Source organism: Eptesicus fuscus, chromosome 9, assembly GCF_027574615.1.
Source record: "Eptesicus fuscus isolate TK198812 chromosome 9, DD_ASM_mEF_20220401, whole genome shotgun sequence".
NCBI lineage: Eukaryota > Metazoa > Chordata > Mammalia > Chiroptera > Vespertilionidae > Eptesicus > Eptesicus fuscus.
In genome coordinates, this window is record NC_072481.1 from 44401879 (window position 1) to 44415691 (window position 13813).

General features: G+C 38.8%; 1 protein-coding gene across 1 annotated transcript in view; it reads left to right on the forward strand.

Annotated features, from left to right (window-relative positions):
- ALG6 (ALG6 alpha-1,3-glucosyltransferase) overlaps window positions 1-13813 on the forward strand; it is a 38276-nt gene that overhangs the window by 13091 nt on the left and 11372 nt on the right. Inside the window, exons 4-10 of the mRNA XM_054720764.1 lie at window positions 273-361; window positions 3475-3557; window positions 4366-4430; window positions 8760-8945; window positions 9754-9889; window positions 11968-12053; window positions 13448-13532. Of these exons, the coding sequence (XP_054576739.1) occupies window positions 273-361; window positions 3475-3557; window positions 4366-4430; window positions 8760-8945; window positions 9754-9889; window positions 11968-12053; window positions 13448-13532 (730 nt within the window). The remainder of the gene's footprint in view (window positions 1-272; window positions 362-3474; window positions 3558-4365; window positions 4431-8759; window positions 8946-9753; window positions 9890-11967; window positions 12054-13447; window positions 13533-13813) is intronic.

Consider the following 13813-nt stretch of genomic DNA (forward strand, 5'->3'; position numbering starts at 1 on the left):
AATGTCACACTTCACATTGTTTTTACACTGGAAGAATTGCCAAGGTAGGGTTCTTACCCATGTTACAAGGTTTCATTGGGAGATGAGCAAGGCAGACTCTGTTTTTTAGCTTAAGTCCATTTCACATGATTAAATAAAAAAACTCATGCATCAGCCTTGACTTAATCACTTTATAAGAGCAGTGGTCACTTCTCAAAATAGATTCATATGTCCTCAGATGTCCTTATTGTTAAAAACGATGGGGAATGAAGTATATATGCTTTGATTTGCAGGGCAAAGGTTATAAATCCAGACTGGATTGCTCTCCATACCTCACGTGGATATGAGAGTCAGGCACACAAGCTCTTCATGCGTGCAACAGGTAAAAGAACAATAGTTATTGAGTGTGAAATTTGACTTTCAAACATTTTTTGAAATGCTCAAAGTTTCTGTTATTATTCCTACTTTTAAAATTGTACAACTATACATATGCATATATATGTAGATTTCAAAATATATTTATAAACTAAAAGAGAAAAGAGTAGAAAGGAATAATTCTGGGAGCTTTACATTGATTATCCCACTTAATAATTTGAATACCCAATGAGGTGAATATTATTATCATACTTATTTTAAGGTGAAGAAACTTGAAGTCTGATAACTATAAATTGAAGTTTTAGTTGTTTGGGTTGTTGTGTTAATATCCTAATTCCAAATCCCTTTAGCCTTTTTCTTAAAGTAAACTTTATAGTCATATCTCATTCATTGTGTTGCTGTCCATTGTTGCTAAATTAATCCACTCGATAAATGTTTGTTGAGCATTTATTGTGTGATGTTCTAAAAGCTTTACACAACTTATACTTTAACTAGAGGCCCAGTACATAAAATTCGTGCATGCGGGGGGGGGGGGAAGGGTCCCTCAGCCCGGCCTGCGCCCTCTCGCAGTCCAGGAGCCCTCGGGGGATGTCCAACTGACAGCTTAGGCCCGCTCCCCAGACATCCTTAGCGATGCTGCGGAGGCAGGAGACGCTCCTGCCACCGCTGCTGCGCTCGCCAACCATGAGCCCAGCTTCTTGCTGAGCGGCGCTCCCCTAGTGGGAGCTCACTGACTACCAGGGGGCAGCTCCTGCGTTGAGGGGGATAGGGCCAAAACTGGCTCTCTGACATCCCCCGAGGGGTCCTGGATGGTGAGAGGGCGCAGGCCAGGCCGAGGAACCCCACCCGTGCACGATCAAGGCTGGGGAGGAACATGGGAGGTTGGTCAGCTGCAGAGGGACTGTGGGAGGGCTTCAGGGCGTGTCCGGCCCATCTTTCTCAGTTCTGATCGGCCGGACCCCAGCAGCAAGCTAACCTACTGGTCGGAGTGTCTGCCCCTGGTGGTCAGTGCACGTCATAGCAAGCGGTTGAGCGGCCTTAGCATATCATTAGCATATTATGCTTTGATTGGTTGAATGGGCAAATAAACGACCAGACCCTTAGCATATTAGGCTTTTATTATATAGGATGCTAGCCTGGACCTTTTCCTCAATCAGTCTAAATTTAGTAGAGTTCTCTTTACTGTTCATCCAGGCATGGAATCTCAGGCCCAAGAGATAGCTGTCTTGCCTGTCTTTTCCTTTCCCACACCATTCCCCTTTCTCCACAATGCTTTAGTCCGCTCTGAACTACATACTCACCACATGACTGTTTAGTGTCTGAACCAATACCTATGTCTGCAGGGAACTCACTCTCTTTAGAGACTATTTTGTTTTCAGAGAGCCCCAGTCATTAAAAATGCCCTTCTTCTATTGAACTTCCACTAGGTATTTTAGGTTCCATTTCCTTGGGCTACATCAAGCATGTCAAACTCACGGCCCACGGGCCACATGCCTTGTTTATTTAGCCTGTGTTAGCTTTTAAGTTTGACATGCTTGGGCGACATAGAACAAGACTGGTGCTTTATATACTTAATACCCTAAAGACATTTGAAGTCACCTTTTCCCTGAGGAGGTGCAACAGCCTCAGATCCTTTAGTTATTTCTTAGAATGACCCGTTTGCTGAATGTGATTACAGGCTTGAGGCCTCTGGTTGTGCTCCTTGGAATATGTTTCAGTCTGTCAGTGTCATCTTAAATGTGGCATCTGGAGCAGAAAATAGATTACACACATCTAACACTGACAGTTTTCTGTCATTTACCTTATTCTAGACACTGTATTTAGTGTAGTGCAAGAAAAAAAATAGGCTTTTCGGGTAGCTGTGTTGTATTGTTGAAGAACTTAATGTACACTCTTTGTTTTTCTTTGTTCTAAAAGGATTGGATATTCAGAATTATGAGTTGCTTTTATGTTAAAAACTTTTTTTAGTTTCCTTCTCACCTGGGGCTCTCAAGTTCTTTATATGCATGAATTAGTAAAGGTTTATGTATTTTTCTTTTTAATTAATCCTCACCTGAGGATATTTTTCCTTTGATTTTTAGAGAGAGTAGAAGGGAAAGGAAGAGACAGAGAGAAATATCAAAGTGACAGAGACACATCGATTGGTTGCCTCCTGCATGCACCCCGACCAGGGCCGGGGAACCTGCAACCAACGTACGTGACCTTGACTGGAATCGAACTGGGGACCCTTCAGTCTGCAGGCCGATGCTCTATCCACTGAGCCAAAGTTAATGCATTTTTAAATAATATTCTAAAAAGATTCTCCTATGCATTGATTGCCACATTTGAGGTATTCTTCACAAGAGAAAATTTGGAGTATACAGATAGTTTTAAAAAAAAAAAGTGGTCTTTCCTTGCTTTGAGTATTCTTAATTTAAAAAATATATATTTTTATTGATTTCAGAGAGGAAGGGAGAGGGAGAGGGAGAGAGAGATAGAAACATCAGTGATAAGAGGGAGACATTGATTGGCTGCCTCCTGCATGCCCCCTACTGGGGATCAAGCCCGAAACCCAGGCATGTGCCCTTGAGGGGAATTAAACCCGGGACCCTTCAGTCTGCAAGCTGACGCTCTATCCACTGAGCCAAACTGGTTAGGGCATTGAGTATTCTTAATTTTTAAGTTCAAGTCAGAGCAAAGAGAGAATTAATTTGGACACACCTAATTGATTCAATGTGTGAATTTTTTAGAGAAAATTAAGAGTGTATACCGTATCAATTGAAATTTGGCAGAGGCCCTGGTCAGTGTGGCTCAGTTGATTGGAGTGTTGTCTCATACACCAAAAGGTCTTGGTTCGATTCCTGGTCAGGGCACATACCTAAGTTGTGGGTTCAGTCCCAGTTGGGGTGTAGGAGGGGTAGCCCATTGATGTTTCTTCTCAGGTGAGGAATTAAAAAAAAAAATTGGCAGAGGTAAAGGGAATGGAAAGGGCTCACATGTAAAGGACTTGTCCAGAGTGGGTAGGATCTTTGGGTTAATAGAATTCACACTCAAGGTTGGAGGGAGGGAGACGATAAATATATCATTGTAGCTCCTGATGGTCTCACAATGAAAATAATTTGCTTGTGTGTGTTTTTTTAGTGTTAGTTGCTGATTTGCTGATTTACATACCTGCAGTGGTTTTGTACTGTTGCTGTTTAAAAGAAATGTCAACTAAGAAACAGGTAAGTTTTAAAGCAGCCTGACATTTCATCTCTGAAATATTTTATTAGCTTGACTACTGAGTATGAAGCTTAAGGAAGCCATGCTTTGGGGAATAGATACTAATAGGGAATAGTATATATCTGCCAATTAATTTTCACTTAGAAAACCTCAGCTTACCTTAATTATTTTAAAGCCCAACTGTAGTAATAAGATGCATTGAATTTTAGAAGTTACGTACTACTGAGTCATGCAGCATGTTGAATTTATTGCTTAGCTGGTAAATCTGAATTTATATCATTTACCTTATTCTGGACACTGTATTTAGTGTAGTGCAAGGAAAAAAATAGGCTTTTTGATGGCTGTGTTGTACTATTGAAGAACTTAATGTACAGTTTTTTCTTTGTTCTAAGAGGATTGGATATTCAGAATTATGAGTTGCTTTTATGTTAAAAACTTGTGAGGATGACTAAACTGAAAGGCATTTTGAAAAGTTTCTATGTAGTCTCACAATCACAGTCAACAAATACTCTTTTTGGTGATTTTATATAGATTAATCATTAGATTAACTCCTCAGACCTGTGTATCTAACGTGCTTTCTCTGACTAACACCTTTTAGTGATTTCCTTTTTACTGAGGCATCCTATCCATGAAGTATCACCTCCATGAAAACTGTAGTGTTTAAAGAGTTGTTTTATAAAAATGCAATTTTTTGATAACTGGAAGGTAAGAGGGGGAACATTTGCTACTGTGTTACGTGAAGCTACACTTTTACCCTGTTTGATGCAAGTAACAGATTACTCTCTTAATTCACAATATCTGTCTTTACAGGTTGCTAATGCATTATGCATATTGCTGTATCCCGGCCTTATTCTTATTGACTACGGACATTTTCAGTATCCTTTACTAATTTAGAAATGAAGTCAGATGCATGCATATTAGGAAATCTAGGCTCAATGTGTATAATGTTATCATTCAGTAATATCTTATTTGCTAGGGTATTTACTTATATAAACTACCAGAGGCCCAGTGCACAAACATGCACTGGTGCGGTCCGGCCAGCCCGCCCTGATGGGGCCAGGCTGGTGGGAGGGAGGGGACGCGGGAGGTTGGCCAGACGGCCCCACCCTCAATCGGGGGGGAGGGGGACCAATTGGGGGCTGGGCTGGCCAGGGGGGAGGGGCCGTGGGAGGTTGGGAATGGCTGATCAAGGCCCCGATCGGGCTGGTTGGCCGCCGCAGTGCGTGTCATAGCAACCGGTCATTCTGGTCATTCCTGTTGTTCCGTCGTTCTGGTCGTTTGGCTTTTATATATATAGGTGTTCACAATGATATACAAGAATCTCTTCACAAAGCTTTTACTTCAAAGGTAAAATAAAGATTTGTTAAAAGTAGAATTGCTTTTTCACACCCGTTTGGCTTGATAACTGATTAGCTCTTCTGAAGAGTTGGACAAAGAGTGCCAAGTGTGGTTATATTCTCTTAACATACCTTCTATCTTTTATAAATGTTACCTGACACTAACAAAGGAAAACAGTCTTATAGTTTTTTTGAGTTTTAAAACAAGATGTTTCTCTAATCGTGGTAGCCAGAAGCTTCAGAAAACTGAAACTGAATAATTAAAATTTGCTATGTGTATTTTATGTGTAATTTTGATACCTAAAATAAGGAACATTCAAATAAACCAATTTTAGAGAAAAGTTGATAAAATCTGTACATGGCTCTCCAGTTTGTCTTCTAATGTATTAGATGTTGCTAACTGTCCCAAAGGAAAACAAAAAGACACAATTCACAGCAACATGAGTGCTTAACTAATAGTTTTTCCTTCTGATGCCAATCTGTTTTAGTTGTAATAAAATTAATTTTCTTCTGTCAAAGGACTTGCAAAATATATTCATATCTGTAGTTGTTTTGATCATATTTTTAATCTGATCAGGGCTATCGGTTACAAAATTCTATATAATAAAAGTCTAATATGCTAAGTGTCCGTCCGGTTGGCTGTTCAACCAATCAAAGCGTAATATGCTAATGATATGCTAAGGCCGCTCAACCGCTCGCTATGATGTGCACTGACCACCAGGGACCAGATGCTCCAACTGGTAGGTTAGCTTGCTGCTGGGGTCCAGCCGATTGGAACTGAGCGAGATGGGCTGGACATGCCCTGGAGCCCTCCCTCGCTGGCCAACCTCTCGCGTCCCTCCTCAGCCCCCACTGTGCACCAGTGGGGTCCCTCGGCCTGGCCTGCACTCTCTCGCAATCTGGGACACCTCGGGGGATGTTGGAGAGCCGGTTTTGGCCTAATCCTGCAGGCCAGGTTGAGGGACCCCACTGGTGCATGAATTCGTGCACCGGGCCTCTAGAACTGATATAAAGAAAAGAAAAGCAAGTTGTTTACAAGATTTTAAAAGCTATATTTACTTAGAAATAACACCAATACAGAAAAGTGCACTTACTATAAACGTGCAGTTTAGTGAATTGGCAAACTCTAATCTGTGTTAAGAAATTGCACACTGCCAGTATCCAAAACTACACTTTTATGCCTCCCAAGTACTTCTTCCTCCTCCTTTCCCAGAGGTAGCTAAGTGCTAATACTGCTATCCCCTCCCCCGTTTTGAACTTCATATATGAGAGACAACATACTAGGTATTTCTTTGTGTTTGGTGTTTTGGGTTCAACATTTTGTTTGTGAGAGTTATTCTTGTAGTTGTATGTAGCTGTAATTTGTTGAATTAAATTGCTTTATAATATTCCATTGCAAGAATACACATAATCCTATTATTGATAAACATTTGGATTGCCTCCAGGGTTTGGCTGTTATGAATTTGCTGCTATGATTACTCTTGTAAATGTCTCTGTACACATGTAAATATATTTTTTATGAGTGGAATTACTAAGTTACAGGATGTGCACATGCTTAATTTTAGATATTCCCAACTGTTTTTTAAGCATGGTATACCAATTAATACTTCCATTAGCACTGTGTCAAAGTTTTAGGCACTTATCTTCACCAATTGTCATTCCTTTTTATTTTCACAATAGAGGCCTGGTGCATGAAATTCATGCACTGGGGGGGCGGGTGGGGGAATTTCCCTCAGCCCAGCCTGCACCCTCTCCAGTCTGGGACCCCTCAGGGGCAGTCAGACATCCCTCTCACAATCCAGGACTGCTGACTCCCAACCACTCGCCTGCCTGATTGCCCCTAACCGCTTCTGCCTGCCAGCCTGATCACCCCCTAACCACTCCCCTGCTGGTCTGGTCATCCCTAACTGCCCTCCCCTGCAGGCCTGGTCCCCACCAACTGCCCTCACCTGCCGGCCTGGTCACCCCCAACTGTTCTCCCCTGCTGGCCTGTTCGCCCCCAACTGCCCCCCTTGCTGGTCATCTTGTGGCAGCCATCTTGTGACCACATGGGGGTGGCCATCTTGTGACCACGTGGGCGTGGCTATCTTGTGTGAGGGTGTGATGGTCAATTTGCATATCATCTCTTTATTATATAGGATTCTGGCAAATTTGTAGTGGTATCTTTGTGATTTGAATCAAACTTGAAGCTTTTGGGATTATGTCAGTTTATAGTGACACATTTTTAACCACTATATACTTTACATTCCTGATTTGTAAAATGGGCATAAGAATAACCCTTACTTTGTAAACTTTTCGAGAATGAAGTGAATTAACATTTGTAAAGCATTTAAAGCAGTACTTGGGAAATATTAAGTATTGTATAAGATTTGTTGCTATTATTATCTGACATTATGCTGCTGCTGTTATTACTATTTTTTACTTTTGGGGTTCTGAAATTTTACAGTGATTGTTTAGGCATATGTATATTGACAATTGTTTTGGACACTCTATGAGTCATTCATTTTGAAGACTCATGTTCTTCAGTTCTGGGAAATTATCTTATATTATTTCTTTGATAATTTTCTCACTTCATTCTTGAGCTGTGTAGATGTTAGGTCTTTCATCTCCATCTTGAGCATCTCTTTGTCTTTATGGTTTGGAAGATTATCTCTAACACTTTTATTACGTTTCCTTTGTTTTGTTAAGCATATCTTAAATTTCAGTTCACTCCTTTATTTTTTTCTTACTATTTTCTTAATTATTTCCATTCTTCCAGGGTCAGTTTTTCCCCTTTTCATTTTGGTCTTAGGTTTTTCTTCAATGTCTATTTCATCCAAGAGTATTCTTATTTAAGGGTAAGACAGAAGAAAAAGCTACATGTGAGCTCTTTACCAGTATTTATTTGATCCACTATAGGTTAAGTAGGCAGGGAGCTGGCCAGTACACTGTAGGATCCTTAAATTTCAGAGTGTGGAGGGCTTTGTACTATAGTGTTAATTTCTCCACTAGCTGTCCCAGATGGTTTGTTCCATTTCTCTGGAGAAATATTCCTTCCTGTGGTGGTAAATGGTTTGGCTGCCAGATAATCTTTGCACAGGAGTGAGGTGGGATTTGATTTCTCCATCTAGGGATTTTCAGTTAATCCTCTTGTTTTCTTTTCAAAACATTGCTCAAGCCCTCTAACCTACTTGGTGTTTCCAGAGTTCTCCAGGGGCTTGCAGGGTAGACTGGCTCCTTGCTTGCCTAAGCTTCCTCTGGGCTGTGGCTTCTTTCATCCTATTTTATTTGTTACCACTTTTCTGTCCTCTTTCTGTCTTCTAGAAATGTGTTGAAATCTTGATCTACTGTAACCCAACTTCCTGTTTTCTTTATGGCTGTGAGTTTATACTTTAAAAAATTCTCTATCTTAAGGGGGTTTAGGGAAGGAGAGGAGGTAAACATGAGTGCCTAGCTCACCATTTTGGACTGAAAATTTAATTGTGATGTTGTTTTAATATAACTGCTATTTGTTTATAATTAAGCACTTATATTTATACTGATGCATATTTTTAGAGAAGTATAGTGATATCAGTAAATTTTATGTTTTTTAACTTTTGAAGCATCATTTTATAATAATTGAAATAGTCTTGCAGAAACAAAGCTATGTGTTAACTATTTAGAGTTCTTTTAAAGTTAAACAAATCAGTTGCTGTGTTTAACACTAGATTTTATATATTTGAGGCCATTATTTATAATTTCAAATGTTTATATACATTCAATACCTTCAATTTCTATTTAAAATACCTTTCATATCTCTTATTTTTAAATTGTGTAAGAAATACACTGCATGAAATGCAAGATCTACCTCTTTTAATTACTGAGATAATTTCCTTGACACAGGGACAGATATAATTCTGTGAGTCTTGGCTTTGCTCTGTGGGGTATTCTTGGAGTATCTTGTCACTGGGACCTGCTAGGATCACTGGCATTTTGTTTAGCTATAAATTATAAACAGATGGAACTTTACCACTCCTTGCCATTTTTTTGTTTTCTACTTGGCAAGTGTTTTAAAAAAGGCCTCAGAGGAAAAGGGTGAGTGGCTTCTAAAAACCAAAATTTTACAAAGGACTCCCGAGAATGCATGTGGCCTACTTACCTGGAGGAAGGTGGTCTTTCACCTGGCCTTTTGGTGATTTCTTACTAATGTGTTGACTATGGGGAGAGTAGGAAGAGAGATTGTCATGTTCTGTATTTACTTTAAATATTCCTAACTAGAAAAATGTTTTGATCAATGTACATTTCCTGCAGGTGATGTGAGTTGGTTTGTTAGAGCATTGCTGTAGGATTTCATCCATTTAAGAGCATGTTAGATTACATACTTATTAGAAATATAATCCTAATTTGACATTTGTCTTCATGGCTACATAGGAATGGCATCTAAGTTAAATGTTAATTAGGATGGTGATAGTTTTTTTTGTTAGAGAAGTGCAGATCTTTTTTTTTTTTTTTTTTTTAAAAAAAGATTTTATTGATTTCAGAGAGAGGAAGGGAGAGAAACATCAATGAGAGAGAAACATCAGTTGGCTTCCTCCTGTACTCCCCGTCCTGGGGATTGAACCTGAAACCCAGGCATGTGCCCTGACTGGGAATGGAACCTGCAACCTCTTGGTGAATGGGACAACGCTCAATCAACTGAGCCACACCTGCAGGGCGGAGACGTGCACATCGCAATGGTTTTGAATTTCTTAACCCTGATTTGAGTAGACTCCCATCTTAAACCTATGTCAGTGGCATAGATTTACCATTACTGTACATTTGCATTTATTACATTTTGCGTGGTTCAGATTTTCTCAGAAGTATTCACTTCTTGGCTCACGGGTTGCCTTTGCTTTTGTTCCAGGTTCGTGCTGTTCATTAAGCTGGCATGTACTGTTGTGGCTTCCTTCGTTCTCTGCTGGTTGCCATTTGTTACAGAAAAGGAGCAAACCCTGCAGGTTCTAAGGAGGCTCTTTCCAGTCGACCGTGGATTATTTGAGGCATGTGTACACTCTCCTCTCACTCCTTTCTGCTACCTTCCCTGTGGCCGCTGGATTTCCTGTAGAAGACCCTCAGGGAATAATAACTTCAGCTGCTCTCTTCTTGCCATCATCCCTTGCCAGTTATTTAATTCAGTGTAAACCCCTAGCTCAGCTGGCATTTTCTAGTACATTACATGCATAGCTAATATTTATGCCATCATGCGATCCATAATCCAATTACACATATTTCTAATGAAAGGGATCCAGAATGAAGACAGCATGAGAAGTTGCAACTACAGAGTCAAGAGCTCTGTAATTTTTTTGGTTTATTTTCTCTTTTTAATCTTAGGAAATTACCTATTAAATAATCATGTTTGCTTCAGAAAGATCTCATAATTCCTTGTGATATATATAAATACAACCTTCACCCACAGTAATTTTTAATGAGGATCTTCCATTTCATTTAATGCTAGCTTAATCACTCTTGTTAAACTTTAATTACATGGGTAATTTGATGATTTAGATTTAGTAATTAAACCATTTCTCTGAAACAAAAGGCCCTTTTAATAAAGTTAGACAGAGACAACATATTTATAGATAATTTGTTTTTGAATAAACATTTCTTTTAAAAAGAATTAGAAAAGCATATATATATATATATATGTATATATATATATATATTTATAAATTTCTAATATAGAGATTGGATCTGTAAGGAGATGGACCCAGCATTTTGAGACTAAGAGAATTTGGTTTTGTGAAGGAACAAGAATATGTGACTTGTATGCTGATGGAGATGCTGCTGCTGATACTAATAATTATGAACAGTCACTATTATTATCACCACTTATTAGGTGCCAGATACCTCACATGATTTTATTTGATCCCTACAATAGTTCTGAGGTATCTGTTATACCCACTTGACAGATCAGAAAACTGAGGTCATGTAGCTAGTTTGCAGCAGAGCTGTGATTTACACTTTGAAAACTATCTTCTTTATATTTTTCTAACCTGAACACTTCCTAGTACATAAAGAGAAGTTTGAGCCCTGGCTAGTGTGTTCAGTGGTTAGAGCATTGGCCCGCACATCGAAGGGTTGTGGGTTTGATTCCTGGTCAAGGGCTCATACCTGGGTTGCAAGTTTGATACCCAGCCCTGGTTGGGGCGCATGCGGGAGGCAACCAATCGATGTACATCAATTTCTCTCTCCCTCTTTCCATCCCTCCCTCCCTCCCTTCTACTCTCTGAAAAAGCAATGGGGAAAAAATATCTTGGGGTAGTATTAAAAAAAAAAAAAAAAAGAAAAGTTTGATTCTCCTTGTAAGCTGCCTGGTTATTTGCCTTGCCTTCTATTGAAGAGATGGCATTTAGCATGGTAAATATAAAAATGGATATTAATATGTTTGGTGGTGTTGCAGGTCACCTCCATTCCCTTGTTGCTCTCAGAATCTGAAGAGCATTTTTTTATTTATTTTTGATCTTACGGAGGGAAGTAGGGTGGTACAGCTGTCAGTGGTAGTTACTTTCTTGATGTTTTGCCTACACAGCTGTGAGTCAAGCAGCTGTGTAGAGGATGGGTTTCACGAACAGAGAGCTGTAGTTACCAATTTAATTTTGAAAGTGATCCTAGCACAACTGCTAATGCCTTTAAACTTCTTGATTTATTAGCAATTAACTCTTGTCATTGCTAGTAGCTCGGAAGTTATATTAGATAATTTCAGATGTGTGATAAAATGGATCACATAATATGTATTCTACACACTAGGAAAACAAAAAAATTCTAGAAACATTTCCAAAGATGAATAACTTCATTATTTAGGGATAGTGTGCTGTTCTTAGAAAAATATGAAGTATTTCTTGGGAATGTCTAGATTAGGGTTGGGTAGTGATGTAGATAAAGTTCCATTGCAAAAAAGTGAAAAATGCTTATCTGTGTGTGTACATACGCATTACTTAGAATGTTTAACCAACTTATAAAATTGTGAACAAAAGCTTTACGTCTCACAAGTTTATTTAGAAGTTATGGACTGTACTTTGTGGAGTTTGGTATTTCTTTCACTTATATCAGAATGTAAAACTAACAAATCTCTTTAAAGGATAAAGTAGCCAATATTTGGTGTAGCCTAAGTGTCTTTCTGAAGATCAAGAATATTTTGCCACATCACACCCAGGTAAAGATCAGGTAAGAGTCACAAAGTTTGTATATGGTGTTTTGTATGCTTTCCTCTAAAGTATTATGGTAATATTTCATTTATTTGGCATCATTAGGGAATGAGCTGGTCTTTGTTAGTGAATTTTCTACGTAACACTAATCTATCTCTATACAACAAAACTCTTTTATTTGTTATATTTTATGTGAAAATCTTCCTGGATTATTACCTACTTCTCTCCTCCTTAATCGGTGAGTATGCTCACCATGATTGAACATATGTCGAAGAGTTGTGATTTTCAGTGATGAATCAGTCAGGGTTCAACTAGAGAAGAATGAGGAGGGGATCAGTGTGTGTGTGTGTGTGAATTTGCTATGAGGAATTGGCTTATACAACTGTGGGAGCTGGCTAAGCAAACTGGAAGTCTGCAGGCATTCAGGGAGGAATATTTAAAGGGAAGGAAGAGCGACTCAGACCCAACTGCTGTTGAGAATCTCTGAGTTTAGGGAAGGCCTAAGCCCTTTTACTAGTAAAGAGCTTCTAACTGATTGAGTCAGGCGCACTCAAGACTATCTTCCTATAGATTAACCTTAAATCAGCTGATTAGGGACTTTGATTAGTTCTGCAAAATCTCTTTCCAGCAGCTCCAAGACTAGTGTTTGAATAACTGGGCGAAGGCGTGTGTGTGCTGCCTCCCTCTCCCATCCAGTCCTTTCACGAATATCCCTTATAGCCCATGTAACGAGGGATGGTAGTTCTTCCAAGCCAAGCTGACACACCACAAAGCCACCAAAAGTGGGCAAACCAGTTACTGTATGCGTTATGATCCCTGCGTCAGGGCTTTCGGGGCTGTGTGCCGTGGTACCACATGGCTCCAGATGGCTCTGCTTATGGAGTTCTCCCCCTGCCCATCAGCCATCACTAGAAGCTCTAGCAGCTTCTAACTTGTCTTTTTTTATTTTATTTATCATGTGCTTGGAAGTCAGATAATCAACTTTTGTGAATTGAGGGCCTGAGAGAGTCTCTTACGAGTACATTTTATCAATGTTTCTGTTACAAATAGAGCATTGTCTCTTTATACCTGGTTATGTTTTCTTATTTTGAGTATTTGATAATTGATATTTAGCTACCTTTCTCTCTATCCTACAAATGATTCTAAATAGTAAAATAACATAAACAGCACTTATTACTATAATGTTTTGTTTTGTATTATATAATCATGTATATAGTAGAGAGCACACATATTTCAAGGTATGAATTTTATTTAAATTTCATTTAGTCTTAAATTTAAAAAGTAAAAATAAACTTTAATTTGAAATCAATTTAAGTTGATAGGTAATGTGATCCTTGTATTTAAAAAAGTATTTGTTTTAGCTATAGACCTTTACAAAGATAACAAGTATTTTATTTTTATTCATTTTTTTAGTTTTTGTTTTACATTTTTGAGCCTGCTTCCTGCATGTGTAAAATTAATACTTCAGCCCTCTCCCAGAGGATTCAGATATACTCTGGTAAGTTTCCCATTACTTTATATACTTAATTCTTGCTGAAACTGATCTTTTAAAAATAGAGATAATCATTTGCTCTGAACAGGAGGCTTTATTGGGTTGGAACATTCATTTATTTGATGAACATTTATTGAGTGTCTGACATACTTAGGTAATCTGTTTGGCACTAGGTTGAGCAATCAGAAACTTTCAGTTTAATTCAACAGTTATTTAAGTTCTGCTTTGTATTAGTCAATGAGGGAATCCAAACAAGAAAACGGTGGTGATAGACATATGCTTAAATA